Source organism: Harmonia axyridis, chromosome 7, assembly GCF_914767665.1.
Source record: "Harmonia axyridis chromosome 7, icHarAxyr1.1, whole genome shotgun sequence".
Classification (NCBI taxonomy): Eukaryota; Metazoa; Arthropoda; class Insecta; order Coleoptera; family Coccinellidae; genus Harmonia; species Harmonia axyridis.
The window spans coordinates 19,091,348-19,112,039 of record NC_059507.1 but is presented as its reverse complement, the minus strand read 5'-3'; the positions used below and the strand labels follow the sequence as shown (position 1 = coordinate 19,112,039).

Sequence of the window (20,692 nt, the reverse complement as noted above, 5' to 3'; positions counted from 1 at the left end):
ATGGCAACCACTGGCATTCTTTTCGAAGAAGCTGTCACCACCAGAAACTCGATATGGAGCCTACGACCGAGAACTGTTAGCCATATACCTAGCTATCAAACATTTCAGGCACATGGTAGAAGCACGAAACTTCACGATCTTCACGGATCACAAACCCCTAACATTTGCCTTCAAGCAGAAGCCAGAGAAGTGCTCGCCCAGACAGTTCAGACATCTGGACTACATCTCCCAGTTCTCCACAGACATACGCTACGTCCCAGAAGATCAGAACGTCGTCGCCGATGCCCTTTCAAGAGTGGACGAAATTACTCCCACCTTGGACTATGCAGCATTAGCCAGATCACAAGAGGAAGACGACGAGCTACGGAGATATCTGCGAGGCGATACAGGTTTGCTGGTCCGGAAGATGAAGCCGCATGGATCAACCATCTTGGTGTACTGCGATACGTCGACCCCCCAAGCACGTCCATTCCTGACGAAGCCATTCCGGAGAGTAGCATTCGACACGATCCACAGACTGGCACACCTTGGCACCAATGCAACTACGAAGATGGTGAAGCAACGTTTCGTTTGGCCTTCAGTTAACGCAGATTGCAGGAAATGGTCCCGCACCTGCTTAGAGTGTCAGCGATCCAAAGTTACTCGTCACGTCATCACTCCACCAGGGTCATTTACGCCACCGGTACGTCGATTGGATCATGTATACATGGACATTATCACCATGCCGTACGCCGAAGGTTACCGATACTGCCTCACCTGTGTCGACCGATTTACCAGATGGCCAGAAGCAATCCCCCTTCAGAACCAGGAAGCATCCACCATCGCTAAGGAGTTCTACACCAATTGGATAGCGAGGTTCGGCACTCCACTCCGGATAACCACAGATCAAGGGAGACAATTCGAGTCAAGCCTGTTCAACGAGCTATGTAAGTTGACTGGCACGAACCACATCCGAACCACCGCCTACCACCCAGCAGCCAACGGTATGGTAGAAAGAATCCATCGACAGCTTAAGGCAGCAATCAAATGCCACAACAACGACAGATGGACCGAAACGCTTCCCAGTGTCCTCCTAGGGATGAGAGCAGCCTGGCGGGATGACATGAAAGCAACCGCTGCAGAAATGGTATACGGAGAGCCATTAAGATTGCCTGGAGAATTTCTATCTACAAGTACGGATGACGGTGCGGACACAGCCGACTTCGTAGTGGATCTGAGGCAACAAATAAGAAGAATTAGACCTATCAACGCCAACCACCACGGAGAACGACCCAGCTTCGTGTTCAAGGAATTGGATACGTCACCGTTCGTTTTCGTCCGACATGAGGGCCCAAAATTAGGCTTGCAGAAACCCTACGACGGACCATACGAAGTTTTGAGGAGAGACCCAAAACATTTCATCATCAAGATCAATGACAAGGAAACGACGGTGACAATCGACCGATTAAAACCAGCCTACATATTTGACAATCTCGAAAATGAAGAGCATGGGGAAGATCACACAGAAGATCCAGTAGAAAACGAAGCCAATGATCAAGCTATATTCCCAGAAACGAGGAAAAACAGATCCGGTAGGAAGGTACATTTCCCAAAGAAGTACCTAACAATGATTTCGTAACTTCGTTACTGGTGGGTGACTGTGTAGGGAATCTATCGATTCCCTCGAAAATATTCCGTCCGAGAACGAAAATCTTAAAAACAGAAGAACTCGGTGTAAAAACTTGGAATGATTAAAACCACACCCCTTAGGGATCCGTAGGAAGGCGTTGTGAATGGCGAATAGAAAACAGCCTGAATGCCCTTAAAACTCGGCATTTCAGGGAGAATAATTCAATAGAGTTCAGACCATTCTACAAGAAACTACGACTTCCACAGATGTTCCACACTTGCACCGACAACAAGAAGATTGGAGAATTTCACATCTGTTCCCGACCGGCGAAAAACTACCTGCGACCGAGCCACAACGACCCAAGCGTCCAGCGACCCTAAGAATCTAGACAAATACTCATCTTCTTCAAACTCTTTTAGTGGGTTGAAATAAATCCAATACGTATTTTTTATCCCGTTCTTTTATTTCTCTAAATTCCTTGGCAGTGAACTACTTGATAGTCACCGTATAAGGACTACAGCCCACAACATGTATAACTTCAGACATGTATGATTCGGAACTTTTCTTATTCTGGATGGTCTTATTACAGCATAATTAAGGCTTGGAAAAATATCTTTCTAATTGAAAAATTTAAACTTTCATGCTACACAATTTGTAAAGCATATTTTTAAAATAAATCATTCCAAGTTCTCACTAACTGTTTTGAACGTCTTATCACCAGATGAGAACACTATAGAGTCGCAATTTTTCAAATTCATAATTGCCATACTTAATCAGACTCTAGCATAATGTTTATTCATTCTTACAAATTAGCTGGCTTTTCCTCTTCTCAAATATTAGCAATGGTGCTCAGTATTTTCAGCAGAAATAATTTGACCTGAAATCATAAACAATTATAAAAATAATCTCTATAACTTACTAGAAACTTACCAATGAATAGACATTTGATTTCCAATAATTTCACTGACTCCCCATTCTTGAAAATAACACCATTCAGAAAAGAAACAAGCCTCGGGTCCAACTGACAAACTTCAAATCCTTTTCCTGAATATGGTATTTTTTTCTCTGAAACTTTCGTATGATAATAAACTATTAGCTGACACAAATATAGATATAGTACCTTGATTACACTGATCTGGCTTTATATTCCCAATTGATTCCATGCTGGGTATATTTATTGGCGAACAGGACATTTATAAAATACTTCTGGGACACTGACGTCCCAGTCGATACCCTTGAAGGAGTAAATTTCTTCTGCTTCATCTATTACATAATTTCGATATAATAAGGTGGAAAATTCACTGAAGTCTGTCTCATTTATTTAGAAGTAATGAAACCAGTCCACTTCATATATTGTAAACATGGTCAGCCTTTTTAAAAGCTTGGCCTTTTTCTTCATATCCCTAGCTTGAATGTCCATCGCTCTTCTGAATAAACTGAACATGCACAACGCTTTATATAATAACACGAAAAAATTATCTGTCCCCAAAGTCTTACTAATGATATTGTCCAAAGTCACCACCAGAGATTTCATTCCAAAAATATACACACTGCCTATTCATTTGTTATCTGCATTCCATACCCATAATTTTATTTAAAATCCAATTATAGAATTATAACAAGTTAGGTATTGACATTTTTCAATACAAACTACGACGAAATGTTAATTTTTATAAATAAACAAACATCAAAGACAGATAAAATCCAATAATCCATAGACAAAGGTAAACTCTGTGGATAAAATCGTTTTGCTAGGTCGAAAACGTCCGACGAAAAAGATTGACATCTAATTGCTCAGATATCTTTGCCGAACGCTCCAGATGTGTATTCCCCTCAATCTGGATGTAATAAACGAACGGTTCAGACAAGTCCGAGCAGTCCGAGGTAATAACCGAACACGCTTTAAATATACATATATACTTAATAACGTTATTAAGTTGGTCTTGGTAGTGTCACCCAGAAATCATTATCGAATGCCGAAATAAAAAATCATAAGAAAACCATCTCCTGAAATCACAATGCAAATATTAAATATTAATAATTGCATTGTGAGTTCAATAATAAGGAGATGGTTTCATTTTTAGATAGACTACGACAAATTCCCATAGCCTTTTCGAGGTCATAATTTCTGGGTGGCAATGCTTACTAATATTAAGTTAGTAGAGCCACCCTCTAGAAAAAAATTTCTTTCACGACAAATTCTGGAGTAGGTTTCATTGATTTTTGAGGAAGTGGCTCAACTAATTTTATAGGGGTAAAACTAGGACTAGTTGGTATCATTCCGGCTAGGACTAGGTTTAACCAATATCATGCCGGCTACAAACTAGATCCAACCAATCCCTGGAGGCTATCACAATCCATATATTCCCATTTGAAAAAACTAAGTAGAAGAGTGCGGGGCGTAGGGGGTGAGAAATATCAAATTCAAAAAGAAGTACAGGATAAACTGCATTTGAAATTAAAAATCGGGGTGTGAGGATTTTCCTTAATAATTCGTACAAGAATTATTGAATAGTAACGTTACTTTTTTGGCACGCTGTAGAATAACTATAATGAATAAAAATAATGATCCTGTCGATACTTCTCAGTAATCCAAGGGCTAAATAGATCAGTTCGCAAGGTAGATTTGTGGGTAATGTAAAATTGCAAAAAAGACAGATTTATGGGCAAGGTAGGTCTGCAGCACCAATGTACTTTCAAATTTCTGTGAGGAAACTTTTTCAATTGTTCAAAGAAATTGTCTAGTTCGGAGTGTTTCATGTAAATTATATCGTTAATAATATTAAATTAAGTACTGAATTATTATTTTAAAGCAATGGTCAACACTCGTCACATTCATTTTTTTCAATGTTCAACTCAAAAAAGAGTTAAGGAATTATTATTATGGGAATAAAATAATCTGAAAAAAGAAGTCAAATTTTATATGTATAGTAACAAATTAACACTATAAATTGAGATTTGAATCTGGCATAAAATTCAGTTTTTAAGCTGGTGCAGACCTAACAAATATATTTGAGCTAAATATACTAACACATGAAATAAACAATGAGCTACAAGTAAAACAATATTCATGGAAGTCGATCATGACCTAATGCTGATTATGACTTAAAAGATCTGAAAGTATAAGTAAATATTATACACAAATTCAATTCATTGGTAACATTTATTTTTTTTGTCAATTCACTTTAGTTTTGATGACCTTTCATGTAAATTTCAGATGAAAAATAACAATAATAATAATTATTATTATGATAATGAAAAATTATTTTGTAATGTTGAGAAGATCTATTAGCTATTCAAAACAGTATTCTTAAACTGGGTAATACTTATATAGAAATAAATTAAGTACACTTAAGTAATATAGCTATTTAATAACTATGCAATAATAAAACGACTAGATTGCAAATACTCATAAGAAATATCATTGTGAAAATTTGTACATTTTCTTGAAAATCACTTTTTTATTTGTCATAATTTAAGGAACATCAACTTAAAAGAGAGTTAATTAGAAGAAACAAACCGAGGAATAAACTTAATTTAGATGGTGTACATATAGCACGAGTACCTGCTTGTAAGGTCACTTGAATAGATTATTCATAAAACTCAGATCAATATCAAAATTCTTACTAATGTTTTCTTCAAAAAAAAATAAATAACTTAAATACAATAAAATTATGATTATATATAATCTTATATAATTATAAAAAGGCAAATTTCGTCGATTTAACATTTGTAAATTTAAGTCATTAACAAATATAGTGATTATACCACAAACAAGAGAACGGAATACTTGAAAATGCAATAATTTCTTTTGAAAGACACAGTTATTCTAGGCACATTGAGTTAATATAAGGCCCAAATCATTCACAAGCAAGTTTATTATCAAAACTACTGAGTGCTATACCGAATGCTTGAAGAGCACATAAAGGATACCTATAATCCATTGTGAAAACATCCTCGGCCACACGGCCAAATTGCATAACAACATATTCAGCATCGCTATCATGAACAACTTGAAAATTTTTTACAGAAGCTTGTGTAACTCTCCCAAGAAAATTAAGAACATAACTTTGAGTATCCTCGTTCCATATTGGAGTTTTGTTATGCAATTCAATTAAATTATCTAAATTCTTTGCTTTCCAAGATTCAATCAATCCCTCACTCTCATCCTGTGGATAAATATTAACTCTTTGTTGTTCTATGGTCATTCCTGGTATGATTATAGTCATTTTACGGGGACCTTTAAAACCTAGTACGTTTGTATCATAAGCTACAGCTGCAAGTTCTTGTCTTGGCAGAATCCCTTCTTTAATGTTAGCTTTTCTTGGAGAAACACCGTTATCAAAAATTGTGAATTGAGTTCCAAGCAGATTAGACCTTAGTTTTCCTGAAATTTGTTTTCAATTATAATCATCTTTAAGGTGAAAATTAAATTCAAAAGAAACTCCCGAATAATTGATAGATTACTAATATGAATATTATTTCATTACTTACCAACATAAGATTCTGCATTTCTAGATAAATCAGTTGGGTCTGTTGATATTAAATAATTACTTGTTGCACTTTTTTTCCTTTTCCTAGCAGCAAGTAAAAATACTTTTTTCCCATGATCTTTTTCCAAATGCAAAAAGTATGTTGGAAAGAATCCTCTATCCATTCCTTTTCTATCTCTCGTGATTCTACATTTGTAAAGTACTTTTTGTTGAGCTGGTTGTGTAACAAATTTTTCTATATTCCCATGTATATCACCGTCTAGTTCATTTCCCTGTAAAATATAAATAAAAAAATGCAAAACAATGTGTAAAACACAAAAAATTTTCCACTATGTATTATGCAAAAATACAAACAAAATCAATAAATATCAATAAACAAAATTTGGGAAAGGATTTGGAATTTTGAAATATTTATTTTGCTTTTACAGTTATTCAAAGACTTTTTTTTCATTTGCATTCCTTTGTCCATAATATTTACATATAAGTAAAGGCTCATTTCCACGGTGATAGTACTATCATGATAGTATGAGTAACTATCGCAGTAACTGTCACCTTGTACTACTTGATAGTTACTATCCTGAAAGTGCGAGAGTGCTATCGCACTCTCATGCAAGCAGCTAGTTTTCCATCTGTCATTAGTGCTATCGATTAAAATCATGCACCTTGAAAGTGATAATGCTAAGATCTTTCATTATATAATAAATGGGCGCCTTCAGCAGAAAGACCGGTAGCGTAAGTAGCTCCGCTACTGATATGTATCAGCATAGTCATAGTATAAGGAAAGGATAGTAAGCCAGTGTAGTGCTTTTTTCGATTTTGTTGATGTTGAGCGCCATCTAGTTGTACTCACGTTTAACTCGAATTTTACCGTCCAAAATTGGTCAGTAAAGTGAAGCCCTCTGAAAAAATTGGTGTTATTTTGAAGAACTAAAATATTTGAAATAGAGTGGTCAGAAGATTTCTATATTTTGAATAAATATTCAATGAATATTCGAATATTCAAATGTAGTGGTAACTACAAAAAAAAATATATATATATATATATACTTAATAATAACATAAAAATTGTTGGCAATGTCATGCGACCCCTTTTCAACCACGCCACTGAATTAATTATCGTATTATTTCTGCGCCATCTATAGCTCATGATTCAGCGCCATCTATTATCGAGTTACTACTCCACTTTGGGTAGTCATGAAATCCAACGTATAGTAAGCGCTTGGCTTACTATCTTTTCCTTATACTATGGTATCAGCATAGACAAATAAGAGTAACAACTCAGTGGTAAAATAAATAAGCGTAACAACTCAGTGGTAAAATAAATAAGCGTGATTGTGGCGCCCTTATAGGAGGGTATTGAACTAACGATGCTAATTCTGCGCATTAGGCCCTTTAATATAAATAATGGTTATGGTTATGTAATAAGTCATATGTTTTGACGTTTTGAGTTGCGCAGAACCATAGATCTAATATCAAATTGATATGAGGTCTATGCGCAGAACCCTGTTTAAAACTAATCGGGAACATAAACGTCCAAATTTTCCTGTTTAGTGTAATCGGTAATTAAGCCACATTAAACGTCATTTAAAACATGGTGCAAGAGAAATCATAAAGTAATCAATGTTTAAATTTTTAATCAATATTTAGGCAAATGGTGCAACTGGCCATAAGTTTCCATTATTGCTATATTCAAAATTTAAATTTCGTCCCAAACTAACTGTCACTAATGTCATTTACTCAACATGTTACCAAAAAGTAGCATAAAATAAATTCGCTACCAAAGATGGCGACCACTCCGTAGCGGAGTTGAGGCTATGCCTTTGAAGCTCAGAGACAAAAAAATAGATACAGTATGTAAGTAATAAAGTAAAAAAATTATGTGAAAAATATATACAAATTCAGGCTACAAGTGGGCGAAATCCATGCCAATTAAATTTGTTCTTGAAGGCGTTCACACTGGGACCACAATCACAGGCAATCCGTTCCATGTTGAAAAAATTTTATCGTGCAGACTTTTGTCACTGAGCACCAGGCAGGACCTACAACGCGATGGCCTATTATTCATAATTTTGTTTTGAAAATTTGCATATTGTGTTTTAAGACAATGATCTTTCTCACTAAAATATTTTCTGATCTCTACAACTTCCGGTGAAACCGGAAGTTGAAGTTTTAGTTGTAGTTTGTAACAGGCTAATACTTTCTTATTTCAAATGGCACATATTATTGCATCAATAGATAGCTTATTTGATGACAATTTCAGCAATATGCCATGACTTGGGTATAACCTCAACGGTTCATGAGTTAATGATATTCTCATTGAAAAAAAGGTTGCGGCGAGGACTCACATTTTTTTTTAAATTTCTGCAGAAAAAGTTTTTTTCGAAAAAACTTTTTTCATTTTTGATTCTGTCAATACGTAGTATATAAGACTGCTGTTACGACAAAAATGTAGAGAGTGTTTATGAGAAGATCATGAACTTGGACAACTCATATTCATGAAAACTCAAGATTTTCAAATTGCAACCTATATTTTTTATTCTTTCTGTCAATTCTGCGTGTGAAAAGAGGAGGGGTTACTTAAGCCAACCCTTTACCTTAAATGAAAACATAAAGAGTTAATGAGGAAAAACTTGAACTGAGGAAAAATCACAATTTCTGAATGGAGTCTGTGTTTTCCCGTAAACATAGAAAGAAACTAAAATTCAATGTTTTGATAACTAAATTTGACATTTTATGAATATAACTTTGAGATTGCAATTATTCATAGAGTAATAAACATATGTTTATTACTCTGAGCATTGTTCGTTGGGATTATTGAGAATTCATAAGCCAATAACATTTACAATTACGCGTACAAATCACAATTATTGAAATTCATTGAAAATGTCAAATTTAGTTATCGAAACAATTTAAGTTGTTCTCGATCAATTCTAGTGATCAATAGTTTTCCTTTCGTTTGATTTTCTACACTCGATCGCTATGCAACGCGAAACACGCAATTTGACCCAAGAGGAATGTGCCCAAGCGGTAGTTTTGCGAGAAGAAGGGTGGACATACACAAGAATTGCAGAAAGGTTTGGAGTTTCCCATACAAGTGTGTCCAGAATGTTTCAGCGATTCAGGGAGACAGGTATGAATGTCCGAAGACCAGTACAGGGTAGACAACGGGTAACAACTGCCATTCAAGAACGTTACTTGAGAGTTTCTTCGTTGAGACAACAGTTTGCAACCGCTCGCCTCCTTCAAAATCAGCTTGAGCAAACTCATGAAGTGCAAATTAGCAATCAGACAATAAGAAATCGCCTCAGAGAATATGATTTAAGGCCTCGTGTCGCGGCAAGAGGCCCAGCTCTTACCCCAGCCCATCGAAGGGCGCGTTTGGATTTTGCGAGAGAGCATATCCATTGGGAAGAGGCTGATATCTGTATTGAAGAAAAACGTTGAAAGTGGATAACAGATGTATGCATAATACTGATAAAAATAATTATCATTGAGAACACCTTCAGTTGTAGAATAAATTTGAGATTTCCATAATGTGCGTTAATTCTTTTGCGCAGTGTATATATATATATATATATATATATATATATAATTTTTTTTTTTTTTTTTTTTTTTTTTTTTTTTTTTTTTTTTTTTACCTTCACACGCAATGTGGATCAGTCAGATGACCCGGGCATCGCTGCCAAGAGCCATCCCATCTGTTAATGAGGGAAAAGTACTTGCCGTATTATGTTGACCGTTCCCAAAATTACGGCCTTCTATATATATATATATATATATATATATATATATATATATATATATATATATATATATATATATATATATATATATATATATATAAATATAAATATATATATATATATATATATATATATATATTTTTTTTTTTATTTCACACTTATTGTGGTGTTATCTAGTGTTGCCTGGGCGCGGACGCCAAAAGCAACCCCATCTGTCAGTGAGGGTAGAGCACTCTCCGAATTATGTTCACCGTTCCCAGTATTACCGCCTTCTGCATCCACATTATTGTATTGTGTATATATATATATATATATATATATATATATTTAAAAAAATTTGAGTCATCGTCGCAACCCTTTTTTTCATAAGTCTCATTAACTCATGAACCGTTGAGTTTATACCCAAGTCATGGCATATTGCTGAAATTGTCATCAAATAAGCTATCTATGGATGCAATGATATACTGGGTGTGCCATTTGAAATAAGAAAGTAGTAGAGGTCTGATAATATTTTAAGGATAAAGATCATTGTTCAAAAACCCAATATGCAAATTTTCAGAACAAAATTATGGTTAGTTTTCTATAAACGTCTAATAGGCCATCGCGGTCAATCACCCTGTATACTTTACTACAAACAGTGGAAGAACAACCACGGAAATACTTCAAGATCATAAAGACGAGAATGTTACCTTCTTTACAACAGACTCTTTTGTAGCTAGCTGATGTTCATCTAGAAAGAAGTGATGCTTTGGGTTCTGCTTGCCAATGAACTAAGCACTTCTCAAGGCAACCAATTCTTGGACCAGTCGGAGAGAATATCGAGGTCCGCCTGGAGCAGTTCATAACGAGAGATAGGGCTGTTAAAAAGCTTCGTGTCATCCTCAAATTGTGAGCAAGGTGACCCCTCAAACTTCGAGGTAAATGGGAAGTGTAAACAAAGAATAGGAGAGGACTCAGAACTGTCCCCTTAGACACACCGCTGGTCACAACTCTAGGCGAAGTAAACTGTTAGACACCCTAGGAGAATAACTCCTTTCCTAAAGAAAAGCTTCAATCCAATGCAATCAATGTCCTCTGACTCCTAAATGATCGAGCTTGGAGATGAGGCCTTTTTAAGGAACACGGTCGAAAGCCTTTGAAAAGCCGAGGTAGATTGAAGAAGCAGCGGACAAGAAATTCTTCAAGCGAAGAATTTCATTACTGATACATATTACAATTTCAGAATATTCAGGGTTTGTTCATTTGTGTGTTGAGCAGTCTCAAATATCTAATAAAACATCAAACAAACTATCCTACTTTAGTCCAAAAGTTATATTTCCACTTGACTTTTTTCTGACATTAAAAAAAAAACATCTCTCTAATTATAATACCGGGCAATGAACACTGAAATGCATTAAGATTCAACATTTCTCCCCCTGCTAGAAACCTTATTTTTCTTCTAGTTCCAATAACCAATGTCAAAGACTCGTATCTTTTGATTAGGTCCTAGATAAATATTTGTAAAGCTGCCCGGTTGTTATCAATTAAAATGCCAATATCACCAAGTTGAATCGGTTTCTGCTTTTTGGTCCATTTGCTTCTTCGGGTGAGTGTCGGTAAATATTCCTTGATCCAGCGTTTCCAAAAAAAGTTAATAGTTGTCTTGATAACTTCCATCCTCTTCTTTGACAATTTTCATCTAGATTCTCAGAAAATTGAGGACCTTTATCATTCGAGGATCCAAGCAAAAAAATGTTTTGGCGTGAGTGCTTCTAGATCATTGGGATCATTTGATAATTTAGTCAGAGGTTTAGAATCAACCAAGAGCTCTGCTTCTGCAAACAGGGTCTGTAAAATTTCTTCCTTCAGTGGTTGCTGATAGAATTCGTGACCAATGACTCTTTTAAAAGATCCTATGAGCCTCTCCCAAGCTCCGCCCATATGAGCCAAGTCGAGAGGAATGAAATGAATGTTCCTTGAAGACAGTGAATTTTTGACGAATGATGTATCCTGGATCTTGAATCTTCTTTCGTAACTCTTTGGACGCTCCTCTGAAATTTGTTCCATTATCGCAATGAATTGTGTCCGGTTTGCCTCTTCTAGCAGACATTTGCCAAATAGCAATGATCGCTGATTCCGTGTTTAGAGTGTTGGATATTTCCAGAGGAATAGCTCTCACAGCTAAGCATGTGAGCAATACTCCTCACCTCTTCTCATGTCTTCCGGTTTTCACCAGAATGGGTCCGCAAAAATCCCTTTCCGTCTTCACAAAAGTTCTAACTTCTTGTATCTTATTATTGTAGTGTGAATATAATCGTGGACGGTCATCTTTGTATATAGCTCTGCAGGATAGTTCGAGTTGATGTTGATTGCTTGGAAATTCGGGATTGAAAATCGGCACTGGGTGAATTCAAGAACTTTTCTGATGTATGAGGAACGGAATTAGAAGCGAATCAATCAAAATTCTGGGAAAATTTGACGGTGAATAGCGAGAATATCTCGGAACTGTTAAGTTTTTTTTTTCCGTCATCTTTTATTATCACAAAGCAGATGGTGCATAGACATTAATGTGCAAAGAGTTCCATACACTGACAAGGTTTACATTTCAAACTTCCTCGGAAGGTGGTTTAGTGAGATTTTGGGAAATATATTTTCCCTCAAACAGGCAAGTACTGGTAGAGTATGAACTACACCTATGAATGCTGTAAGAAGAAAGAGAACAGTCACACTGTTGGTCATTTTCATCTGAGCTGTCTGGAAAGGAAGAAATCAGCTAAAGTAGGAGAGGGAGGAAGTTGTTTATGTTCTATAGAATGCTAGAGAAGTTACAAACGTGAAGAAGAAGAGAAAGTTTTACAAGTGAGGAAACTGAAGGAGTATACTCTGAAAATTAAAAACTCGAAGGATAATATTTTTCACATTGAAGAGGAGAGCGGGATAAAGGTGAAAGAGTTGTCAGGCCAGATAGATAAAATGAGTCTGTTGGGTATTGAACGGGAAAACCAAATAAGAACTCTTAGAAGAAATAGTGAAACCTTCGAAAAAAAAAAGTTTTTCTATCGGAATATCAGGCGAAGATAAAGGCATTGATAAAGAGGGCATAAAGAGTGAGAAAGGACTTCACGAGAAATTGCAGGCTCCTGAGAATATGGTCGCTAGTATACTGGAGGATTTGAATGCCAGCGGGGAGATTGAAAAGCAGTTAAGGGATGAGGTGAACAAACTAAAAATCACAATTCAGACCCTTGTCGGTAAAATAAAGGATCTTGATGAAGAAAATCAAAGAAATAGAGAAGATGTACAAGCCAAATCTGAGGCGATTGAAAAACTTAATGAAGATTTGATACAATTGATGAAAGAAGAACAACATTTTGAGAAGGCCTCAATCCATAAAAACCATCGAGAAGAACATGGACAATATATATGTGAAGGTGGAATTTCGGATGAGAATTTGTTGAAATTGGAAAGAATATTTTATGGGAGATTACTATTACAGTTACGAGAGAGTCTATTACCTGAAATGGAAGGTAAGAAGACAAAATCAAAGGATCTAGATGACTACAAAAATGCACACTCCAAAGATAAAGATGATGGTGAAAAAACACAACCCAAACAGAAAGATGACAACGAAACACCTCCAACTAAAGACTACGCTGATGAGATCAAAAAATGTGAGACTTCCAAGAACAACAAACAGGGATATACAACTCCACGAATAGTTATAAATGAAAAACAGACTGTTTCATCTGAAAACGAAGAGCACGTGAGGAAGACTTAAAGAAGATATTTGGACAACATTGGGAATCCAAAGGAGGAGTGCGATAGAAGGAAATAGTGACTTTGTTGATCTATCGCCAGATGCAGTTTTCACCAGTGCTGAAAAGAAAGCGTGGCTTTATGTGGGCAGAGTGAGCTTAAAGACAACGGAAGATAACATCAAAAACTTCCTTGTCCAAAAATGTCCAAACAGGGAGTTCACAGTTAATATGTTGCCCAAAAGAGAGGATGCTGGCAGTATCGCTTTCAAAGTTTCAACCCACATCTCGTTGATCAATGAATTACAGAAACCAGAAATATGGCCTCAGACAGTCCTCGTCAGAAGATATCAGTTTTTTTTTGCAGAGAGTGCCTAACTAGTATAACTTGACAACCAGAGAAGAATGAAAATGAAATTCATGTAGGAAATTATGTAGATGAATTGAACGAGTTCCTACAGGCCCAAAACAAGTGTACTTACATTCCTATGCGTCACAGAAGATGGTTTATTAGGGAAAATAAGAAAAGAAGCAACAGAGAACTCAGTAGAGATTTCAGGTTGCGAATTTAGGATTAACAAGACAAAGATCATTGTATCAGCAGTATACAAACCCCCAAGTGGAGATTTCGAGACATTCCTACGCAGACTAGAAGAACTGGTAGTACTCTTTACAAATGAGGCTGATACAACGGTGATAATAAATTTCTGAACATACCGCACAAAAACTTACAGTTACCATTGGCAAGACAGAGATCAAGAAAGTAATGAGGAGAATTTTCAATCAAGAAAACATCGATACTTTTCTAAACGCTTTATGACGTTTAGAATGGATGGAAATAGATTAAAGAGACGTTAATGGACAATGGGAATGGTTTATGAAGTTGTATCTGGCATGTTTCAATTGATGTTTCCCTCTCCACTAGGAAGTAGGCAAAGGAGAAGAATGGATCCAGTGGTGGCTGAATGCAAAAACAGACTGGATATTCTCTATACAGTTAGTAGTGTTGATGGAATGTATAGGAATGCTTATCGAGAAACCAAGAAGGAGTATAATAGGAAGCTGAAAGAACGCAGCAAAAAAGATTAGTCAAATCAGATAACAAACAGAGAACCGCAATATAGTAAAGGATATCAGGGGAACAGTAAATACGAGAGATAAACAATTGATGGAGATCTTAAGACTGTGGCTGACCAACAGGGATTTCTTAATTACTTCGATCAGAGACCTGGTATCAACGATGAAACCACATCCCTATACAAATAAAATCAAGAGGAACAGTACATTCATATTCGTACACCCTGTAACTCCGGAGGATGTGATGAAGATCGTTAAAAGCCTAAAAAACAAGATGAGTACAGGTAGTGATCAGGTCCCAACAACATTATGAAATTGAGTATAGAAGGCATAGTGGACATTGTAACATATATTCTGAATAATTCCTTGAAGTGTGGACTCTTCCCGGATGGTTTGAAGTTGGCCAAGATTAGACCAGTTTATAAAAAGGGTGATCAGAGAAGAACAGAAAACTATAGACCGATCAGTCTGTTGTCTCCCTTCTCAAAGATTTTTTAATCTGTAATGTAACCGCAAAATAGATTTTTTACTACATCCAACCTACTGGTTAAAACACAGCATGGCTACCAGAAGGGAAAATCATGGCGTTTCAAAAAAGTAGCTTTTTTTTCAAATAAAAAGAGGGCTGTTACTTCCTAGTTCATTTGGTAACGTCCGAGCATCATCAGACCAGTCCCATTAAAATTACAAATATAGCAGAATCCTTTTTTGGTCGAGTAATGTTGTTCGCTATATCGAGCGTAGGATTTTCATCTCTGTAGTTTTTAGCACTCTTCGTTTTGAAGGTCTCGTCGGTTCTTGATATTATTTCGTCCATGATCAGGTTAAAAAAAATGAATTTCAAGGTCCACCACAATATAGCCTAGGCATGATTGCCTGTAGCCAACAGGCAATCATGCCAACAGGCTGTTGGCCATGTTTCGATCAAAGAAATTTTAAGTTGTGTGGACATTCATGTGAGAAAAAAACAAAATTATTCAACAAGAACACCTGATTCTCAGATTTATAATATTGAGTAATTTAACCTCCGGGAATGTGACACACATAAAATTTCTCTGGATAATTCATAATATACCTTTTTGTATCCGTATTGCATTTCTTCATTTTTGGAATCTGCTTCAAATGAACTGGAAAGATGTTGAAAAATTTTGGACCGAAGAAAAAGAATATTCCTTGTGTTAATATTTTTTTAAAAGATTGTATTCATGTTTTTGATAGACTTGTTTATCCTAAAATTTTTCCAGTTAAATTTCTCTTCTTCTCAAACATCGGTGGAAGTATAATAGTTTGACATTAAATACATTTGCTTCCTGATATATTGGTGGAAAACCGTTTATTCTTTTTCAGTGTAATTTTTAGTACTCTATTTTGTGTTGTTTGTACAATATTTAGTGAGTTGTTAAAGGCCCCAACCCATACCGTGATGCAGTAAGACAAGATTGTTTCGGCCAGGGAGTTGTAGAGCATTATTCCTTAAAGAATAAAAACTGTGCAGAAGTGTTCTGAGGCGTTTGTTAATATGCATGATATGATCAGACCATTGTATATGCGGATCTATGACTACCCCCAAATATTTGATCAATGACACTTTTTTAATAGTAGAACATCCCTCTGATTTTTTTTACTTTGATTGATGTTGACTAAAATTAGTATGGATGTTTGGCTCAGGTATAAGATGTCTAAAACATTGTTGTGCTCACTTACTATTGAAAATCCCTCTTCAGAAGATGCGCATCGGCATAGGGTGTGTTTCGTAATCCGAGTGTATCAAAGAAATATGCCTGTTCTATATGATTACCTACACATTTACAGCACTCTATAGATGAATGGTTCTACTCAGCAGGCTAGTGTTTACTATATCTAGAAGTTAGGAATTATAACATGTGGGGGGTTAACACGAATTCATTTCGATTTTCTTTTAACCTGACTTAATTCAGAAAAGCAGACATAAAATTGTTGGACATTGCTTGTCAAATGTGTCAATTCCCCTGATAAACTTTAACTTAAACAGCAAGTTGTTCAAGATCTACATGTTCAAGTTTCCTTTTTAAGTATTTCACATTTGTTATTGTCTCAAGTTGAACTCTGATTCCATTTCGTCCAATTCAGTCAATATTCACTGAATGTGAATTTTCTTATCCCCTTCTGGGACCCTATTCTCGACAAGTGATCTTTCAAAACGTACTTTCCAAATGTCACACGTTTTGGTATTCTTGACTCGTGAACTTTCAAACGTACACATTCTCGGTGCGAATGCTTACTGCGAGCGCTTTTTGGCATTTGTTTTGATATTTTGACAATCTGAATGCCATAAATATATAATCATAAGTCATATTTATTCTTCTGAGATAATGTAAGACGAAAAATTGTTATTAATAGATCTATCGGATGAAGTGGAACAAATAGATCAGCGGAGATATAGGCAGCGTGGAGACCCATTCAATGATTCGAATGGGAAACAATTTGTTTGAATGTTTCTGGTTCCTCAAAGAACATGGATATGACACCTCTGAAAAATGAACCAATAGAAGGAACTCCAATATATTTATACAACAAAAAACAGAGAGAAATTAAAAGCCTGAAAGATGTAATGGGGTTCTGAAGCTGTCTACTCAAGCATAGGGTTCTTCATTGTACTTCGGAGAAAGCAAGTAACATTGTCAATGCTTCATAATATTTGCATTGAAAATACAAGGTACCTGAACCAGAAGACGATGACACATCACAGTTTGATTTGGGAATATATGACTTCTTCATCGATAGTAGAGATCGAGTAGAAGTGAACATACAAGGGATAAATTTGGAATTGGCAGCAAGTTGAAGATTGAGATGCATTAATTTATTCGCAATCGTCAAGCCGTGTAATTTGAAAATTTGTTAAACAATTTATCAATATATAATTTAATGATTTATGAATCATTTGATGTAAAATGTAACTGATAAATTCCGAATAAATTATTACTATTTCGTTTGTTCCAATTAACATGAACACATTTTTATGAGAAATTTATGTAAATTTCTGTAGATAACAAGTAAATCAACCAAATGCACAACATGAACATTTCTGCTGGTAATATGAATATTTGATAAAGAAAAGAAAATTGAGTCTCTTTATGTATCCCAATAGATACTTTTTCAAAAATATCTATTCGCTTCAATTTTGGAAAATTCGTTCTCTTTTTTCTCTTTCTTCCAATCCCTAGATGCATCTGGCACACCATTAAGTATATTACCAACTTCTGCCCATTTACTTTGTTCATCTTTGTAGGTAAATCGATTAAAGAATTTACCCTTTTGAAGATCCGCGCTATTTTTTAAAAACTCAGACAATTTTTTTTGACTATCAGTTATTTGAATTCTTCTTTTAATTTGCTGGGATATGTTTAAATATATTATGTGAGTGTGGTGTAGAAGAGACCATTGACCACTTGGTGAATGATTGTCCGATTTATAAATTTCATGATGGTTTCCAAGCTATTCATTCAGTTTCAGATTCTTTTTTAGAATGGGTAGTTAACTTCAAATCGATATAATGAAAACTAATAATTAGTGCTCCTTTCTGCTTCTTTTTTTGTTTGTTTTAGGATCCAATTGGAAATTATAGTCGTCAACCGAAAAGAGAGGATAAAGAAAATTTTGTTTTGGTTGAAGAGGAAGTCCTTCAATATAAATTATGTCAGCTTATTCTGTAAACGTTTACACAAACCAGTCACTACACCGATACGGGAAAACAGAGTTTTTGCTGAGGTTTTTATCTGTTCTCTTGTATCATACGTTGAAATGTATGATGCCCCGTTACATTTCCTCTGCTAATACTGAGATTCATCGACACATATGCTTGATTGTTTGAAACTAATATTTTGTATTGCTCTTTCTCAAAAGAATATATATATATATAGTGAACAAGTTCTCTTCGAAATTTTTTTTTCAATTTGAATTGACGGAACATAATCGAGCAATAGAAGCATTTAACCAGATACCACCAGAAATAAAGTATATAAGAACTAAAAAACACTTTAATATTAAGCCTAAGTTGTACCTGAAAGATTTATTTTGTTTAGTTTAATGTTGTTGTTTTGAATATGTTACAGTATTTTACAATTATTTTTTGTATATTGTTAAATAGGCCTTGTCACCAGTACTTGTACTGTATTAGAGGTCAAGAATAAAAAAGTAAATAAATAAAAATAAAATAAAAATAAATTGATGACATTTCATCTCATCTGTGAAATTTTACAATGATGCCGGCTTTTGGAAGTACACGTTTTTGAATGTGTATGTTTAGTGAAAGGAACGGTTGTCAAGAATAGCATTTTGGAAAACCGCTCGCAAGTGTACCCTTCGTTCCTGAAACATGTACATCAAAAAGATCACTTGTCAAGCATACGGTCCCAGGCTTGATTTGAAATTTTTTTAAAGATTTTTTAATTCTGAAGGTCTTCCATTACTTAATGAGGCACTCCCCAAAAAATTAATTTGAAGAATCCCCCTCCAACCATTTCGCGTGAGGGGTACCAGCACGATCGTGACGTTCAGGTTTCAATAACTTTAGTGTATGTTTGTGATGGTGTCAGGAATTGTTTGAAATAAAGTGCATGATCATGTTCGTTCGTCTCGAAAGGGTTATGCAAAATATGTCCAAAATACTTCAAGTAAGCATTAGGTTATTGCAAATTAAAGATCTTACTCTTAGGTTGATTATTTTCAAACACTATTATAATTTTGTGTCTCGTTTTTATACAGATTTTGAGGTTGTAGTTTCACTGTTTACCTTATTATCTGATTTTGAGACAAATTTTTTGAAGGGTGGATTGTGATCACTCTCCTGAATCTAGAGTAGATTCTTTGTCCATATTTTATTTCGCACAAATTCAACACTTATTCAGAAATCAAATGAAAATGAGAAAAGAGAAATATACCCAAAATTATTTTAGCTACCAGAAGCTACATACGACTACTCTGAACAATGCCCACTAACTCAAGTCATCCTTACCATATTAATATGTCCTTCTATAAATGGATCTAGATCTCTTCTAGGATCAGACAAATTATTACCATTACTTAAAGGAGCAGTCGCTGAAATTGGTGACGATTCCTCATCTTCAATATCTAGTAAGTCGCTAGTATTTTTATTTTGTAGATCTTGTACTAGCGTTTCTAAAAAATGAATGATATGAAGAAAAATATATGGTACATTGAAATATTTTTACCATTAATATCATGCATAATTGACATAACTTGATCTGGATTCCCATTTTCCTTCACCATAGTGTATTGAAGAGGTCCATCATAACCTAGAAATAAGAAGTAGATAACTTGGTACTTAGTGCTAAGTACTTTTCAATTTCGAAACGGAATTCTCACCGTGTAGATCTCTCCTAGTACTACTAGCTGTCCTCAACTTGGCAGAAGGAAGTCGAACATCTGAGGCTTGAATCATGCCTGATGTCATTCTTTTTTGCTTCATTTTTTGCTCCATAATCTGGCGCTGAACACATGATTCACAATGTACCAATAATTAAAAAAATAATATCTCGAAACTTACCTGTTGTTCCAATTTTTGCGTCCTTATATCCATTTCTCAATTCAAGCATACCCTTTTGATGTAATGAAGACACAGTATTTCGCCCAAAGTAGGAGGTAACTAAGGGAAATGAATAACAACAATCGATTATGGGATTGGGATATCTTAATCAGAAATTCATGGATAAAAAGATATTCTGTTTTCTGTAGAAATCAACGAAAGCATTCAAAATTGACACTGACAGTTCAAAAAATTCTTTTTGTTTTGTGGTTAGTTTGATTGTTTGATAGTATGTTGGAACTTATTTCTGGAGCTTGATGATATAAGATGATAATATCCAGAGATAATATCACGAATCCTGATAATATCCAATATCAGTTAACCTGCTTGAAGTTTGCTACCTGCATTTCGCCTTTGAATATAAATAAGATTAATACATATTTGTATCGTATGTGGCGCTCTCCGTGGAGAAATGAAATAAAATCGTTAGTAAAATATAACGCTTTTACTAC

General features: G+C 35.2%; 1 protein-coding gene across 1 annotated transcript; it reads right to left on the bottom strand.

Annotated features, from left to right (window-relative positions):
• Positions 1–4,514: 4,514 nt before the first annotated feature.
• On the bottom strand, positions 4,515–20,635 carry LOC123684955 (protein king tubby). Its single transcript, XM_045624486.1, has 6 exons — positions 20,202–20,635; positions 20,021–20,144; positions 19,867–19,950; positions 19,650–19,813; positions 6,104–6,374; positions 4,515–5,996 (listed from the first exon to the last, which is right to left on the bottom strand). The coding sequence occupies exons 1-6, from the start codon at positions 20,232–20,234 to the stop codon at positions 5,470–5,472; spliced, it is 1,203 nt and encodes a 400-aa protein (XP_045480442.1). The 5' UTR covers positions 20,235–20,635; the 3' UTR covers positions 4,515–5,469.
• Positions 20,636–20,692: the final 57 nt, after the last annotated feature.

Coding starts and splice junctions, on each gene's coding strand:
- LOC123684955 (XM_045624486.1), bottom strand. CDS start 20,234: ATGGATATAAGGACGCAAAAATTGGAACAACAG. Junction 20,145..20,201: donor CGCAAAAATTGGAACAACAG/GTAAGTTTCGAG, acceptor TCATGTGTTCAG/CGCCAGATTATGGAGCAAAA. Junction 19,951..20,020: donor TACTAGGAGAGATCTACACG/GTGAGAATTCCG, acceptor TCTTATTTCTAG/GTTATGATGGACCTCTTCAA.